Source organism: Seriola aureovittata, chromosome 12 (assembly GCF_021018895.1).
Source record: "Seriola aureovittata isolate HTS-2021-v1 ecotype China chromosome 12, ASM2101889v1, whole genome shotgun sequence".
NCBI lineage: Eukaryota > Metazoa > Chordata > Actinopteri > Carangiformes > Carangidae > Seriola > Seriola aureovittata.
Window position 1 is genome coordinate 16,484,649 of NC_079375.1, and position 19,185 is coordinate 16,503,833.

Sequence of the window (19,185 nt, forward strand, 5' to 3'; positions counted from 1 at the left end):
ACCCCACACTCCGCCATTGCCACTAAAGATGTTGTGTCAACCACATCAGGCATTTAGCGGTACAGATATAAATATATATTAAGTGGGTAATAGGTGGTTTTTCAAGAGACAGAAAATCAATGTCGGATGGATATAAATCAACAAAAATATGATTTAATGCCACCACAGTGAACTAAATCGTAGCAACAGTTGTACAGGCTGTTTCTGACTGAACACAAAGTGAACTCAGTCAGTGAGTGACAAAGAAAATCCAGAGGAATATCACTAACTTATATAACTCCATATATTTAGTGTCAATTAGCTCTGAACTAATTAAAAGAAAAATTCATATGAGCTTTTTATCGCGAGATCTATACAAATTTCAGTTATAATCTGTCTGAAAATATTCAAAGCAGTCAGTTTAGTTGTCCCTGAGGAGAAATTTGTTTCGCAGCCAGTTAAAACTCACAGCCTTAAAGAAACAAAGCATAATGTAGGTAAAATGTCTGTAGGCAAATGTTAAACCCACCATGTAAACTCACATAAAACCACGTACATCACATGTCCACACTTTAGGGCCGTAAAATTAATTTGCTGATTATTCTGTCGTTTCATCCACTTGGTCTATAAGATGTTAGATAATGGCCATTACATTTTCCCAGAGCCAAAGGTGAAATCATCACATGATTTGTTTTGTCCAACCAACAACTTAAACCCAAACATTTTCATTGAACTATGATATGAACAAAGCAGCAAGTCATCACATTTCAGAAGCTGTAATTAGGAAACATTCGGCATTTTGACTTGAAAAATGACTAAAATGATCAATCAATTATCAGAGTAGTTGCTGATGGGAGATGAGAATATAACCAAAACGGAAGTTAGTGTTTTATCCGGAAACATATGATATTTTGATTTAGATTTCTTTTTTTTATTTTGTCACATTTATGTGTTACAGAGAATATGGACTACATGCCGGATGACAACTCCCGGTACAAAGATGTTGACTACTGGGATGAAAGATACAAGACAGAGCAGTGTTATGACTGGTTAGGTGGCTTCTCCAAATTCCAGCACCTTTTGGAAGAACACGTCAAGAAGGAAGACTCCATTCTGATACTTGGTTAGTAGCTTTCTGTTATTGCTTCTGCAGTTTGGATGGTAGCCTCTTCCCTTCATCTTCTCACTACACAATGCCAAATAACAAACGCATAGTACAGAACATTTGGCACTGTCCCGGTGGATTGGTGATTCTAATTGCAACACTCCTGGTTTGAGTCCGGCTGGGGACCTGTGATGCATTCAGTCTATTCTCTCCCTTATTTCCTGTCATCGTTTTATCTTTCGCTGTCAAGTTAAGTGACAAAGTCACCATTTGTCATGATGAGTGTCAGATACCATCACCATGGTTGTCAATTCTGTCATTAGCATCACTTGTACTGCTGTTAAATCTTCCCAGACAGTCGTTTGCATAGCATTGTCTCTTTATTGGTGTGGTGGAAGTGGCGTGAGTACTTTGATATAAAAAGCATTAATAGATTTGGCACCTAGATGTGTAGACATCTGCCTAATAACGGTTGTTCCCATTCACAACCGGCAGAGCTGGCTGTTGTTTGAAAGTAGGAAAAACTACTGCCAATATTGATTCCAGTAGAATGCATAAACAGAGACAATTTCGCTACCAACAATTAAACATTATTTTTGAACTTTTGAAGACATGTGTAAAACAAAACGCATTTCATTTGACAAAAGAAAAGAGACTTTTCCTTTCAGTGACAACATTTGGTGTGTGTCTGTTTCCGCCAGTCTGTGCTATGGAAACATATTCAGCTTCAATGCCCATACCTTTTCTTTATTATTGAGACATTTTAGAATGGATCCTGGTCGCTTATTTCCTTCATTCACGTATTCTATCTGTGAATAATATAGAGTTGACTCTCTCCTTTTTTATTGATAAAAGCAACACTTGTTTTTCGTTGGTTGAGTCCTTGAGTGAAATTTCTGTAAATGTCCACAAGATGTCCCTGTTCTATTGAAAATAAATGCAGTTCTCTTGTGCTCAGCACTACCTGCACTACCCGCTTTTTTTCTGATTGTTTGTTTTAATGGCCTTGCGGCTCTGTAAAACATGCTTCAAAAAATTTGATGCATGGACACTGTTTTTGCTGCTGAACATAGACTAGACCTGCATGAGAACTGTAACTGCGCAAAATGTAAAGCAAATGCCTTGAGAGACAAAAGCTGGTGGAGGCATTGTCACTATGAGCACAAATTCTTCACTGCTTATATTAAATCAAGTCCTCTTTGTTTATTGTTAATTTTAAGCTAGAGTAAGTTCATTGTAGGCATAAGAAATTGTTATTTACCTGCTTATGCTGATGGTTTTGCAGGTATGGACCTGTGCGTGTGGTTCTGTTTTATCTATTTCGTCATTATAAAACTGAGCATTTCTTTCCCTCAGGTGAAGCTGTACAGTTTGACGTAGTCACTTGTGATAGGATGCAAATGTCTTTGACAGACTGATTTTGGACAATTAAAAGACAATTAAGAAGTACTTTTAATAATTTGTTGTTTTATTTAGGATAGGTTTAATTAGGATATGTTGTAGGCAGATGCCAGTCTGCTGAAAATGCCAGCTTTAAAGTCTTTTGTGGTTAGACTGTTATACCTCCACAGAAGCATAGAGGGCTATGGTGGTCTATCTCTTGCTGATGTGAATGTTGTTTATGCATGCTCAGTGGTGTTTGTGTGTGTCGAGAGGTTTGTTAAATTTGTGTCAGGGAGTGACAGGGGCTTTCTGCTGTGTGCGTGCGTGTGTGCGTGTGTGTGTGTGTGTGTGTGTGTGTGTGTGTGTGTGTGTGTGTGTGTGTGTGTGTGTGTGTGTGTGTGTGTGTGTGTGTGTGTGTGTGTGTGTGTGTGTGTGTGTGGAGGAGAAGGAGGGGTGAATAGGAGGGGGACTGGTGAGGTTGTCAGAAGTTGGGTATTCTTTGCTCGACAGAAAGCTCTCTGTGTTTTGCTGCTGTCTAATTCCTGCAAGACTTCAGTGCCAACGTACAGACAAGTTAATTATACCTGGAGGTCTCCTTTTTGAATATAGATCAGGACGGTCTGGTGCCCTGCTGGTTCAGAACTGTATTTTGAAGCACTAAGTCAGAACATTGACAGACAGGCAGACACAGATAGTATGCAGCTGCACTTTTTCAATGTGCGTCATAGGCACACCTACAGCAGAGGCGTGAGTGGGCTCAGAGACTCTGGAGGCTGATATATAAAATATCTTCTCTTGCCTCTCTCCTGTGTTAGACTGCAGCAGGCAACACCAGGGCAGACCACTTTCTGCACACTGATTTAAACCCAAAGGAGAGCCATTATATCGCTTGAGAGCTCTCATCTTGGAGGGCATCTCTCTCTCTTATCTCTCTCCTCTTGCCAAATCATGGAATCACACGTTTCTGTCACTAGCACGTGTTGTTGCCGTCTTCCTTGACAACACACATGCACAGATAAGGAGCTATATAGGGAAGCCTACTGTAAAGGTCTGTGAACCCTCACGTGTCGTATAGACATGAAGAGCTCTTAAAAGCACTTAAATATCGCCACGCTTGGACAAACCCCCTGTCACGGCTGCACACATTTCCCAGCTACCATCTCTTGTCAAGTCTGTAAATCCAGAGAGACTATTGGCTCGTATGAAATGACACAATAAATTACCGTCACTATAGGGGGGATCAGGGCATAACTTGGCAGAGAGAAGGGAGAGGAGGGACGACGTAAAGACAGACTTGAGGCGCCACAGTGCTGTTAGTGTGTGATGAGGGGATAAAGGAAAGAGAGATGGAAGGGAGGTAAATAACTAATCATGTTTGGGCCACTCAACTGTCTCAGATGGAGGTCATTTCCATTAAGATAATCTGTGCAGCACAGAGAGAGAGAGAGAGAGAGAGAGAGAGAGAAGTGGGGGAGAGATGCAAACACGAAGACAACTAAAATGCTTTGCTGCATGCTGATGACAGTGTTAATGTCGTTCTCTTTCCTCTGTTTGATGTTTTCATACCACATCTTGCTGTCCCTCTCTTAGGCTCCTATTCCATGTTTTCTCCAAGCCCCACTTCTTTCCCACTGCTTTTTTTATTATCTAGAGAGACTGGCTCCCTCATTTCACTGTTTTTGCTTCCCACCTTCGTAGCAACCTACTTCTGCCTTTTGGTATTATTCTCACTTACTCAGCAATATCTGTCCCCTCATCTTGATTATAGCGACACTGTAGCTATAGTCTGAAATTAAACTAGATAATGCAAGATGTGTTCTCTGTTATTAGGGGTGCAATCAATAAGGCTGGGTGACCCCTCTGAGTTGTTTTGTTTTTGATCACTTTATAGTAGCAGTACGACCACAGAAAGTGAACCACATAAGTCTGGTGATGATTTGTAAACCAGGAAATCACCTCCATTCTTCTTTCTTGTTGCCAACAAATCCCATGAAAGTTGTGACCACAATCAACAATGAATTGTTCCTGGTAACAAGTATTGTCTGTGTGTCCAAAGCCTGATATAGCTTATTCCTCTGTGACACAGCGCTCTCATTATTGTTGTCAGCCACAGTCGCACATTGTTACGTGTACCTTGTATATGATAAAACTGCATGATAGTTTATTTTGCATCAGAGTCAGATACACCACCGTCCTGCTGCTGTAAGTACTCTCTAGAGCCCCAAATCTGCTGCAGAAAATAGTCCCCAATAAATACACTATTTACAGTGTGTGTGACTAACGTTTACTAAAAGCCACATTGCCCAGCTGTTTAAGGAACTAACATGTGAGGTGCTGGTCTGACCATCAGGAGTAATTTGGGGTTCAGTGTCTTGCCCAAGGATCCTTGTGTGACATGTGGGCAGGAGGAACTTTTTTGTTTCTCTTCTGTTATAACTAAGCAGTGTTCACTCTATCCTGTTGTCTGGTTCCTATCCTATGCTGTTAACTTGTTCTAACATTGACAGTTTTTCACCTTCTCAACATCACACGAGCAAAGAAGGTACAGTGTTGGTTGGTTGGAGTGTTTATTTTATGTAAGGATGAATTCTCAAATGGACATTCACTATTGATCCTTTAGTCCGTCGTGTGGTAAAATCATTCATAATAGCATATCCTGTTTAGAAGGTGCACTGCCCACTCAGACACCCACTTCAACCACATTGACATTAGGTCAGTGTTGGTTTTTACTTCAGAATGATGCAGAAAGTTGCTAATTTACAAACTTGAGTGCAGTAACATTTGTTTTAAAATACATTGTTGAATATTTTAAATGGTACACCAGGTAATTGATTGTAATGTGTGTGTCTTATACAGCCTCATAATATGACATAACTCTGCTCATTACTGGCTGGGTCATCTGCATGGTAAGCTTGAGGGCCTGGAGTGGTGTGTGTCACAGCATTGCGTCAAGCGGACTCTGACTCCTCGCTACCTGACCTGTATGTGTATTAGCCACATTACAGAGCAATAGCAACGATCAGCTCGCACAAGGTCCGGTTCCTGCCTGCCACGCAGCCACGGCTCGATCTTTTATGGCCTGCTCCGCTCCGGGCTGCTGCCAGTGATGTAATGACCCCATGTCTCCCACTGGTCAACACTCATGCTTTGTGCCCCAAGGCGAGGGGTGATGATGTAATGGCTCTTATCCCTTGCAGTGTGTAGGGCTGAGATATGTATCCTGGGAGTATTTGGAGTATCTATCTAGATTGTTCTTTACATGTTAACGTCAGTGCGCTGGGTATAGAGGGCATGACACCAGATCTCCACCGTCGCACTAAAAACACCTACCTCTCAGGGTCTGTCTGCAGGGCTACTAAAACGTGTGTGGGTGTCTTAAAGCGTCGGTGCTGACATTTCTGCATTAGAATAAGTGTGTTTGGTAACATACAATGGGTTGCTTAAGGGGATACCAAGAATTACAAGGTAATTGAAGCTTTGTCTGAACAAGACGCATGCAGACACAGATACTAAAATACAGTCTGCATATTTTCAGATATGAACTTTATAATTAACTAATTAACAACAACAGATGGGTTTGTCTGTTGGTTTTGTTAAGGTTTGGTGACTTACCTGCGTTTCCTGTGTATTGACGGATGTTTAAATTCTGGCTCCTGGTTTTGTTCTGTTTCTCCTTTGCTAGCCTGTTTATGTGTTTGTACATGCGTGGACTTTGCTCATTAGGGTTGAAAGAATCAGCAGATTCAGTTGTTATTTGATCAACAGAAAATTCATTTGTGTCATTTTTCAAGCAGAATTGGTTCCAGCTTTGTGCAAATGTGGAGATGAAACTTTGTCTTCTATGAACAGTATCTTTAACAAGACTATCTTAACTCGGGCCCACTTATCTGCTGATGAAGACGCCCTTAAAAGGGCTGGAAAAGGTTAGTAAATAAACCTTGAACTGGACAGTTTTTGGACAGAGCTGGCCGTTTGCAGCATCCAGGATGGTCATTGTTCACTGTTTTATAAACAATATAAATTGAGAATGTAATTGGCATCTTAATTTATAATTAAAATGATAGCTAGTTGCAGCCCTGTGTTGTCGAATAGATAGACCAGTATGTTTTATCTCTAAATGTCCTGTGTTGCTGCCTCCTTTTAGCTCACCTACTGACATCATTGTCAGTCACTGGTTCCTGCGGCTCCTGTCGTTGATGTCGATGGTGTTTACTGGCAAAGGAATAGTGAAAGACCATGAGTGTGACTGTTCAGTCAGCTGCTGTGTAACTATGTATGGCACATCACCTTAACTACAGTGACATTATAACTTTTATTAAGAACATTACTACATCCTAGCAACAATGTAACCTCTTTAAGTCCTTCCTCCGTCACCCTCTCCGCCTCCAGTAGGCCCCATCTTGCTCATTCATTCCTCACACCTCCCCCCCTCCCCTCCCCCCTCATCACGTCCTTCTATCACCCCCGAGCGATCCCTCACTTCCTCCATTTCCTCCTCGCCGTCTCACCTCTCTTTTTCCTCGTCCACCATTGCCCCCCCCCCCTGCCTACTTGTCAGTATTTGGTATCAAAGACGTCCACCTGTGTTCCTTGAGCCAGTCCTGTTATATATATAGCTGGGGCAGAGGTGTTTACAACAGTGTTGAGAGCTGTGGGAGCTGCACTTTTCACAGGAGAGTCCAACTAACTGTTGGACTCTCCTGGGTTATTATGTTGAGCTACAGCTCATTCAGAAATTGGCATCTCATTTGAGACGTGCACTCTTCTACGGAAGCTATCAGTCACTGCTGCTGTTAAATGTTATATACTGTAGTATATAATGCTTCTATTCAATGTGTTTAATATTTAATACAAAGAATTACTGTTATAGATTTAGACAGCTTGGTAAACTCTTCCCACCCCTCGCTGCTCCTCAGACATAGAGTTTCCTGTTTCTGTGCTTGTGTGTCGTTATCACAGTGGACTCTAGGAAGGAGCTAACCCATGTGCGTAAGAGTGTCATGTTTGTTTGTAAACCTATGCAGTGCATCTGCAACATATAGGCCAAGCAGTAGGATTTAATTTCAGTGTTAACAGGGAGATCATAGGTGACAATCCTCTCGCATCCCTTTTTTTCCGCAGTGTTGGAAATGCGCTTGCATGCACATGCACATACACATGCACAGACATGAAATGCTGATGGGATGGAAAGTCACTGGCAACACGGGGAGCATGGGGGAGCGAGTGAGGGAGACTTGAAGTCAGGAGTTATGTCTCAGCAGCTGTCAGAAGATCCAGTTGACATCAGATATGCTGTTGCTCATTGGAAGCTCAACCTTCATTTCTAAACTTGAACTTTATGCATTTTTCCATGTAACCTTTCCCTCCTTTATTTCTTATCGGTGCCTTTCCCTCTTTTTTTTTTTTCTTGTATTTTCTTTCTTTCACTCCTTTCCACCTTCATCTCCGCACTCCTCCATCCATTTCACCTTTTTTTCCACTCATCCTTCCCCTCTATTATTCCGCTCCTTCTCTCATGTCTCTCACTCTCTGCACAGACGAGTGCTTGCATGCACGCACCCGCTCCTCCCCGCACGCGGAATAACAACAGCAGTGAGGCTGCGAGGAGCGGGGCAGCTTTCAGAGGAATAATAGAACCAAGAGACAGGCCTCGGCCATTTCACGCTTACCCTTCCTTTTATTGATTGCAGCCTTTCCTTCCTGTGGCGGCTGGAGGCGGAGCATGTCTGATCAGATAGGCTTGTATCGGCTCTGTCCTCCATGTCGCTGCCCTAGTTAATGCTGGCACTTGCCATCCGGCTTATTCACGGTAGCGTTCAAGGAATATATCGGTGTTATGTATTGCCTGGTCTCAGAGACTCTGACAACCTCTGAAAAGTTTATATGTTAATCAGACTGATGTCGTGGTCTTGCATTGACTAACTGAAAGATTTGCGTGTCTTAAGGTAATGATGAGCAGCAATGAGGAAGAAATATGGTGTTGTATTGTTTCTTGGATAAAACAGTTTGTCAGCAGCAAGGTAATGCAGTGATAAATGTGGCTGCTCAACAAGCAAAGGCAGTAGAGGTTGTTTTGTCTGCAGTGTCCTCTGGCCTCACAGAAGGGAAATTAGACACACACACACACACACACACACACACACACATAATTACGCACACATACTGTCCATACACACAAAATTCTGTACATCACTGCATTGTTTGTCTTTACCTAGATGTACTGAAACATCTGCAGCAGATGTGGCAGTGCTGTGGCAGGTGAGAGTGTGTTGTGTGTATGAATGCAGGATGAATGAATGAATGAATGAATGAAGGAATGAATGAATGAATGAAAGAGAGAGGAACATAGGAGGTGGAGGGGAGTGTAGTTTGAGGCCCCATCCTCTTTCTTCTCTTCCTCCCCCCGCCCACCCCCCTCTTCTCAGCATCCAGATTGGCTGTTTTCAGTTTTCAGGGAGCCCTCAGCATGCAGCAGTCAGTAAGTCAGTAGGGGCAACCCTCCTTCCATCCCACCCTCTCCTCTCCTATCCTCTCGTCCTCCCCTCTCTTCCTCCCCACTTTTTGCCGCTGTAAGGAGTGGTGCTGTTTATGAATGAGCCTCAGAGCCGCAGAATGTGAATGGAAAATAAGAGAGGGAGCGAGCAGATAGGGGTGCAGGCTGAATGAAATGCAGCAAAGCAGGGAAGAAAAATGGAGGAAGGATGCTGAATGAAAATCACAAGGGTGGGAGGGAGGGGGGAGTGGGGGTGGGTGCTGTGGTCGGCGATAGAAATGAGGAGAATGCGAAATAACTGCGGTCCAATTGCTGTGTCCCTATCATCCTCTCTTTCTCTCTCTCTCTCTGTGTGTGTGTGTGTGTGTGTGTGTGTGTTTGTGTGTGTGTGTGTGTTTGTTAATGTCCACCCTCATAGGTATGCAGATCAGGGAGGATGCCTGGACCTTTGATTGCTTAGCCTATGGGAATCTCCACTACCTACCTAACTTGACACACACACGCACTCACACATATACACACAGCTTTCTCTGCAAGCTGGTGCTGCGTGCTTTGAATAATAACGGGGTTACCCGGGCAACCAGGCTAGGATGATCGATGGGCCTGGCCCTGATAAACAGAGCACAGAGCGAATGTGCTTGTGTGTGTCTGTGTGTCACAGGGTTTTTCTAATGGCGCAGTGGGAGTTTCTTTGTTCTGGGACAATTAGAAGACACTATCAAATCTCCTCCGACCTGTGGTGATTATAAGTGTGTGTGTGTGTGTGTGTGTGTGTGTGTGTGTGTGTGTGTGTGTGTGTGTGTGTGTGTGTGTGTGTGTGTGTGTGTGTGTGTGTTGGGGTATGTAGATGGCACACAGAGACTCTGGCTTCCAGGATGTATGCATGTTTCTGTGTGCTTGTTAGCAGCAGTGGAAGTGTGTTTGATGTTTGTGTGTGGACAAAGAGTTTATTTATTTATTTTATTTTGTTCGGTGAATGATGGTTCTCAATAACAATGAATGCCCTTGGTGAGAGGGCTTGTGCAGGCGGACTGTGGGGGTGACCACACACACACCAAACACACACTATCCTGACTCACTGACTTACGGTAATAATATGGCCATTGGAAAGCGAAAGGATGCGCGGCTGTTACTCACTCCCACACAGAGTGCAAATTATACAGCTAGCAAATGAGTCCGACTGGCTACTTGATTTGATTAAATGTGCGCTGCATGCAATTACGTGTTTACAAGTGCTGTTGTTGTGAGGGAAAGCCAGCACGTTGGAAAACATATTCTTTGTTGTGTAAGAGTGGAGACCAAAGATGTGAAAGAGTGAAGGCGTTAAAAGGGAGAAGGATGGAGAGAAGTAAATCCATCGCAAAGAGAGGTCTGCTTTGAGGAGTGCAAATTAAGCATAATGGTGAAATAAATTGTTGTTCATCAAACATTCATAAAACTGTGCTCAATTTAAATCATAACTACCCCAGAAAGTGTAAGAATGCAATAAAATGTGGTAAAAATGAGAAACTATAAGATGTCATAATGTGTAATGAAACATTTTGTGTATAAAACATAAATTACTGAGTGCCACAGTGTCTGATGTGTAATTAATCAACTGATTAGACCTGTATTAAAGGTTCAGGTCAATCATATTATAAATAACACATTACTTACCCTGTGTTGGTGTCTAACCATGCAGATAATTTTGGTCTTACTTGTTAACATTTTTACGTATCTGTGTCGTGGATTTCTACTTCCGTCCCATTACAGTAGGAGTGAGTAGAATTTAATTTGTGGGGCTTGCAGCATTGAAGCATTACATTTCAAATTTCAGCAGCAACATCTCTTTCTGCAAAACAATGTCCCCAATAAGCTGGATAATCCTCCAAATACACCGTCAGGGGTTTTCATAGTTTCAATACTATTTAGTAGGTAGGAAGCGATCCCAATGAAAACTGTTCACCTCAAGGTGGGGATACTGATAATGGAAAGATAGTTTGAATGTCATTCTTAATACTGTGAGAACAAAACTCCATTTGGTGGAGGTAGACATCTCAGAATTTGGACTATTTTAAAGCCACAGAACGCAGTAGAGTGCAGAACATCGTTTCTGCCCCGCCAGAGTCAAAATACAGCGGCCACATTTGCACCATTACGAGTGCCTGCAGATGTGTTTGTTGAAGGGGATGTTGCTGTGGGCTGTCAGTGTTTTCATGTGTGTTTGTGCATGTATGTGTGTGAACTGAAACATGGAGTCTGTTCTCTCATGTAAGCAACCAAACATGATACATTTGTAAAACTGGCACATTCAACTGCATCTGCAGAGTATGTAGAGAGTGAGTTTCATGACAAAATGTTATGTTACAAGTACAATGTTCCGACAAAATAGTGTATGTGTGTGTGTGTCGAGGCTATATGGAATATATTGGTGATTGGCATTCACGCAGCCTGCTCTGTCTGCACTGCACACTCCTGCATCACATTACCCTTGCTCCATCCCTCCCTCCGCTCTCTCTCACCTCTTCTCTTTCCTTCCTCTCTGTCCCCTCTCCACTCTCCCTCTCTCCCGGTACAGAGGAGGAGGAGGAGGAGGAGTAGGAAGGAAGAGTGGCTGCTGAGAGGTGCATCCGCAGCCAAAGCTGCCTCTCAAAGAGCTGAAGTGTCATCCTGGAGCTCGCTGTGCATTTCTCACAAAGACATTATGTCGACCTCAAAGACAGGTCATCTAAGTGCATTCAGTCGCATTGCTCTTTTCTCATGAATACCAAGAGACAGGCTTCCCTGGCTGTGACAATCGCTGCATGTCGCCGCACACAAAGTCCCTTTTCTGTGACCTTGTACACTTAAATCTGTGATTCCAGCGACAGGCTCTGTCCGAAAAAATCAAGATGGAACATTAAAGCAACAGCTAGGACTCTGCGTAAAGAACGATGAAGCTTTGAGAGAATGACCCTGTTTCATGTGCTCATATAGAGCTTAACAAATGACAGAATGAACAATATAGATGTACATGGCACAGGGACATTGGACATATGGCCATGCTATTAAGCCAGAAGTGACCTAGGACTAAATACTTGTGTTATGTTTGAACAGGATCAAGAAGATCCCCTTCAATAATGAGTAAAACTGGACAGACACGGCACTATATACTATATCTTTTTCTGTGCCTGCGTGTAAGAGAAAGTTATTTAGCTGTGGTTGATTGTTGCCTGTCAGTGAGAGAGGAAGGCACTGCGTTGTGAGTCTCAATGGCGTCATTAACCTATCATCACATAGCTTTGAGCAGGGAAAGCCCTGTCAGCTAGGTGAGAGCACTGTGTGTGCGTCATTGATGTCCTAATTCATTTAGCTCTCTGCAGTGACGCACTGTTGCTGCGAGCCTGCTGTGGTGCTGTAGAGTAGTACGCTTCAATCACCTGTGAATAGGTGTGTGGTGCTGTGTATAGTTTGGTCTCTGTGTGTGAAATATTTAATAGAGTGCGGCTCTATTGCAGCAGACTTTGTGGCTTGTGTCTCTGAATCAACAGATGTTAAGAGTGTGCTGAATGAACAATGCCCACTTTAAATGAACTGTCGGACACATTAACGTTGTAGACTTATTTATATGCAGTATGCTCTGTGCCGCTGTTTGGCTGATAGAGTAAGACCACACATTACTGTATCCTAATTCCATACTACAGATACATTCTGTACATCGAGCACTACATACTTATTTTCAAAGTATACATTGATGCAGTTTGTATAAAAGATATTAACAGTGTTATGTTATTGTAGAAAATAGTTTTTCCAAATATTTGAAGCTGCTATAATCGCGATTTTTTTTACACATCTTCTGACTTTGTGCACGTGCTCGTTGTAACAAACCAACCAGAAATTTTCACTCAACTCTGCAGTTTTCTTTCGATCAGTCTCACTCTGTCTCTCTCTCTATCTCTCCAGAACTTTTTAGTATCATTCGGCTCATTGTTTCACTGTTTTTAGTAAAAACGTCCTAAAAATCGACTCTGTGCCGACATGCTGGTGAACATAGAAGAACATTTAGCTGCTTAAAAGTAAGATATTACCCTCAGGAGCTGGTAGAGACAAAAATTGGCCACATGACTCCTGTTGAATGCTAATGTTACTCCGTGTCTTCTGGATGTGTGAAGTTTCCTGTATCAGCTATAATTACCTTTTAAGTTAGTTAGTTTTTCAACATGTTCCTGGAGTCTTATGAAATGTTGAATTTCTTTTCCAGCTGTGAGCTGCTCCTCAATGTCCTCTGTGTACTGGCATTAGCGTACACAGCATGTTGACATGTCATAGTAAGAAATCCACGGGTATAATTGACTAAATTAATTATGGCTGCATTCCTTTTAAGTTTACCAGTTCCAAAGCCCTGGTTGTGTATGCTGGCTCACTGGCAAGGCCTCCAGGGATACTTAAATGGAATAATATTATTAATTACACATGTGCTTTTTCTGATATTACAATGGGCATGCAGTATATTACAAGTCTAAATGTCCGCTGTGAGAAACGTCTGCAGTATCCATCAACAGAACTCTCAGAAATCAAGTGAATTCACTATCCATACTGACATTTTTCAGTATGGTGAATTTCGTTGCTTTCCCAGTGTGAACCCACTGCATTCTCAACCACCCCCTTCAGAATTAGTATGTATTTTTTGTCATATATCACACGTCTCCACAACCAGATTCATTGTAGCTGCACGATGACATCCTCTTGGCCCGTCTCACCTTCCCTCTAACTCGCCAGTTTGTTATCTTTCACCAGAACCTTGCTTTGCCGTATCTTCTACAAGTCTCCAAATCCCCTCGTCATCCAGCCCTGTAAGACTATTACTGCAGCTAAGTCGTTTAATACACCGATATATTTTTTTTATGTGTGTGTGTGCGCGTCTGTGTGTCCAATAGGATTTTTAGGAGAGCACTGGCTTTGTGCGAGGCGGTCCCCAGCACTCTTACATAATACTGCTTGTAATGCTGCAGGTTACAGACTAACAGACCCGCACCTCCACCTCTGCATCTTCATGTCAGCCCACATGTCTGTCTGTCTGCCTGTCTCTCCCAGTCTGTCTGTTGACCTGTCTAACACTACCCCCCAGTCTGAGTTATGTGCTTGAATATCCATCTGTATCTGTTAATGTTTTTGTGTCTCTCTCTCTCTCTCTCTCTCTCTCTCTCTCTCTCTCTCTCTCTCTCTCTCTCTCTCTCTTTTTGTGGCTCTTAACTGACAGATTTACTCCCTGAGCCTCTGTTTGTCTGTTGCTAATTCTCTGTCTGTCTCATCGTTGTGTCTGTTTATGGACCCATCTCACCGCCAGTCTTCAATATTTTGTGACTGTCTGTACATCTCTCTCTCTCTCTCTCTCTCTCTCTCCATCGCTCACTTCTGATACAGCATGCGTAACAGAGCGTTGGTTCGGCTCGGTCGTGGTGGGTTTATGTAACTCTCCATTCGCTTTTGGACTCTCCCTTGTCTCAAATGCACGCATGCACACACAAGACGTGCAATTCTGGAAAAAGAGAGAATTACAGGTTTATTCACTTAAAATTAAGATTATGCTTTCCCCTCACAGTTTTTAATAAAGTTACTGCTTCTGTAATCTCTTTGTGTCTGTTTTAAGATTTGTTTTTCTCTAAGGTTTGTATGGATTGACAGGCAGAAGAGACTTTCTGAGTAATCTTTTTGTGACCATCATAGCTGTATTTTGTGGTGACTGATAAATGGTGCTGTTGTTGTGCAGTGTTGCAACAATTTCTCACCAACAATAGCAGGGCTTTCTTGATTGAGACTCATTTTGCTTCTGATTTTGTTGTTTTCCTGAGACTTTTTTTTCAGTCTGTTACTCTTCTGTGTCACATGTCCCCTGCTTATTCAGAAACTGCAGGATTAGATTGCATTTAGGCAGGAATAATAATGGACCATGAGTTGTTTAGCTAGAAATTGTGTTCAGGTGCATCCTGTTTGCTTTAATGTTCCTTGAGATGTGTTGGAGCCCACCTGTGGCAAATTGAATGGACTCGACATAGTTTGGAAAGGCACACACTCGTCTATATAAGTTACCATAACTCACAGTCAAGATAAACCATGAAGTCTTATAGGAATATAATATGTGTTCCCAGGAGCACAGCAGCTTCAATAATTATCATTATTATGATAATTATGATTATAAGTTTTGAACCACCAGGAGTCTTTCTAGAGTTGGCCTGCCGCAACTGTGCAAAGAGAGTGTTGTTGAGGGAGTTGACCGAGAACCCAATAGTCACTTTAGAGCTTCAGAAGTCCTCTACAGAGATAAGAGAACCTGCCGGAAAGACGACCACCTCAGCAGCACTCCATCAGTTCTTTATGGCAGCTGAATGGTGGAACATCTGTGGAGAGACCTGAAGATGGCAGTTCACGGCCGCTTCCCATCCAGTCTGATGGAGCTTGAGAGGATCTGCTGGGAAGAATCGGATAAACTGCCCAAATCCAACTGTGCTAAGCTTGTAAAGACTTACCCAAGAAGACTTGAAGCTGAGATTGCTGCTGAATAGCTGAGAGTACTGAATAGCTTAATGAGAGATTTTTGATTTTTAATATATTTGCACATATTTCTAAAACCATTTTATTTACTTTGTCATTATGGGTTCCTGAGTTTAAATTGATTGGCAAAACTTTTACCATTTAAAATCCAATCCATTTAAAATTAAACATTCATCACATTAGAGTGTGCAAAAGGTGAAGGGGTCTGAATACCTTCTGAAACCACTGTGTAAATACAGTAGAAAGACATAGTCACCATAGGGTTATGGAGACTTAGAGAGAAATCTAAGACCAGCTAAATCAAATGCATCCAACCCTTGACCAAGCTGTGTATGTCTGTCTGTCTAGGCTATGTTGTGTGCAAAAGTGTGAGTGTGCTTACTGTATCACTTTAATGTATAATTGTTGCCTGGCAGTGTCTAATGAGTTGTCAGAATCATGTTCACCATCAATTCACATTGTTGCACTGGTCAGCGTTCACAGAAAAAGTCAATACAAAAAAAATATGAGGTACCATGAGGAGGGAGCATGACATGTAAATGATTGAATTTTTTTTTTTTACCCATAAGAGATGAATGAATTTCCTTCAGAATTAGCATTTAACAGTTCTACTTGAGTCGTCACGTACGGTCATTATGTAAGGCCCCGGGTAAATGCGGCTGTGCACTGACCTGTGACCCATGCCATGCTGGATAAGAAACAACTCTTGAACAAGTACAAGTGAAACTAATATAGATCCATCTGATGCTTTTCTCTCGAGGACAATTGCTCTCAGTGTCTCTTCTCTGCATTGTCTGTATATATTACTGTGGGTGCTTCGATGAACTGACCAGAAAGCCAATGAGGGCGCTCAGAGAGACAAGTTAAAGGGTACAGGGAGGGCGAAATGAGGTATGTGTGTGAGAGAGATTGGATTGATTAATGGTGGAAACCACTCAGTGCAGACACTGGCTCGCTGAAAGCCACCTGTCCCCTCGGTTCCATCACTGCACATCACTGACTTTGACCAGCCTGAGCCTCCTCTCTTCTTTGTGCTGCTGGGCTTGCAGTGTGATGTTGTTGGCATCGCAAGTGTTTTTTTTTTTTGTTTTTTTTTTAAACAGAAAATAATAAGACAATATGGACTTTTTCAACGTGATATTGTTTGAGATTTTCGTATCACTTTCACTACTTGCTGGTTTTCTTTGTCCTCTGTGATTGTGAACATAGTTTCTTTGGGTTTTTAGACTGTTGGTTGGACAAAGCAAGCTGTTTTTCATTATTTCATTATTCTGTGGCATTTTATAGACCAAATACAATTAATGAAGGAAACAAACATCTGATTTATCGATAATGCGAATAAACATAATTTGCTGCCCTGTGTGATGTAAAATTATGTGTAGTCTAACATGATGGAATATTTCATCCGTGGCTCACCCCAACAATTAAATCTGTGTGTGTGAGAGAGAGAGAGAGAGAGAGACAGACAACACGTAAACAAAAGTTAGTAACTGGAGCTAGAAGTATTGACATTTCCCTGTTAGAGTGGAACATTTAATCGAAGGGGTCTGATAATGATGTCCACATTTGGTCTACTGCTTGTTATGATCAAATTGGACTGGACCTTCTTTTTTTTATTTGCCATTTATTGTGTTCTTCCTACGTTCCAGCTATCTGACAAATAGAAATGATCAGAAGAAGTGGGCTTGGCTTTACTGTGGCTGAGTTGAAGCAGGATAGTGTCAAAGGACAGCGATGCAGTTGATGAGTGAAAAGGTATTTCGAAGTGGAGTCTCAAGTTTGGATGAAGGATTATCTTGTCCACTGGTGTTAGGATTAACTAGCGCCATCAGAGCTTAACAAACAACTGTGTGTGTGCATGGCCTATATTAGCCTGCACAGGGAATCAGAGAGCAGATGGTCTGCCATAGTTTGTAATACTCTGTTCACTTAACCTGAGAACCGGGGCCTTGAACACCCCCTGCTACCCGTAAACACAGACACACACACACGCACGCACGCATTAAAAGAAGGTAGAAAGAAAGGAAGAGGGTGAGACGGTTTTGGTTAGTCAAGTGAGACGGAGAGCAGCAAACCCATGAGGTTTGAGTCCAGTGCTCTGTTTAATACTACACACTTTATCAAGACAGCCCCTCTCATCCCTACACTGTTAAATCATGTTGGAGTCTGTGTGAGCACCGAGAGACAAACCCAAACCACCATTGCACAGTCAATTACTCTGCCTGTTGCCATGGCTACCTACTCCCCAAGACAATATTTATTTAAAAACACATTGTTATGCATTAATTTTACTTATGGATTGTAACAAGAAGGTGTTGTTCTTGTTTCTGTGTGTGAGCTTAATGAGGGGGAGAGTCAGCACGGAGCATGTCTGAAGCTGTGTGAACATTGTACTGATGCCATATATTGGCATTCAGTTGACTGTTCGCTAACCCTGCCCGCCTTACTTACTGTTGCTACATCTGCCAAGCTTTCTGTTATCACACAGCACATGTAAAGTTGACATTGCTAGTGGCGGCAGATTTAGGTAAACAAAAGCAGCCTCGTAGCCAGCGACTGTAGATTATATTGCTGGCTGACTTTAATGTTTCCAGCTGACTCGGTTTAAAATGAGAATCTTGTACAAACGGGTCCTAGCTATGTACTTGATGGCAACATACTTGATGTTGTGCAAAAAGACTGAGGGTAAAGCTGCAGGTCTCAGGCAAAAGGTCAGCATCCTCACCAGCTGGTGATTCATGCAGAAGATAGGTAACACTACATTAAGTAATGGCGCCATTATTGCAGTGTAAAGTTAGTTCACCTTAATTGATAAGGAAAAATGTCAGACTCAGAGATCATACTGTTAATTTGTTGTAATATAACTCTGTTTGGGTGCATAGATCACATACCTGTTTGTATTTTTCACAACATATATATGTGTTTTGCAAACACCCAGCAGCAACCTCCAGGGCTAAAAAATTAAGGCAACACAGAAGTGCAAAAAACTGCAGTTTCTACTTGACGCCACTTGACACTGGCTACAAAAGCGAGTCACTAACTTTACAGCAGAAATAAACATATTTAAGCCTGGTCCACAAAACGGTTTTGGTCTCTATAGCTAATTTACCCCTTTGTGGCAGCTGTACGATGGTGAATGTTTATAAAACTCACCTGTTTAAATTTTATTAAAGCTTAAACTTGTGCATAGTTGAGGGCGTGCGGCTTTGAGTGACAGGTGGGTATGCTTACCATAAAACGCCATCAACCAAAGTCTCAGCCAAAGCATGCCCCACCTCTTGGTCCGTTTTTGGATTAGCTGGGAGTTAGGTGGAGTCAGGCACTGCCAATATGGCGACAGTGAATCAGCCCACTCCGAACTTCAAAACTGCCCCTCAGAAACCTATGGGTGACATCACGGAGGCAACGTCCATCTTTATTTACAGTTTGGGAGCAGAGCAGTGCTGCAAACGTTAGCTTAACCTCCAGGACTGGCTTCCACACAATGGAGAAATACTACATAGTATGCACATAGTGCATCTTATGGTATGGCAGAATAACACGCTGTTTAATCCATTCCTTACACTTTTGCTCTTGTGTTTTTCATTTTGGGAAGGCTAAAAAAATATAAGACCCTCTGCACAATTTATATGCAGTGTCTCACTCCTACTGCAGCCCCACACACTCCTCTTCAACATGTGGCGAAATCCAAAGCTTGGCAGGCCTGCCGTGCCTA

At 42.3% G+C, this 19,185-nt stretch overlaps 1 protein-coding gene across 1 annotated transcript in view; it reads left to right on the top strand.

Annotated features, from left to right (window-relative positions):
• Positions 1-19,185, top strand: part of ece2a (endothelin converting enzyme 2a) — a 72,546-nt gene that overhangs the window by 1,875 nt on the left and 51,486 nt on the right. The window contains exon 2 of the mRNA XM_056390312.1: positions 938-1,102. Coding sequence (XP_056246287.1) covers positions 943-1,102 — 160 coding nt within the window. The 5' untranslated portion in view covers positions 938-942. The remainder of the gene's footprint in view (positions 1-937; positions 1,103-19,185) is intronic.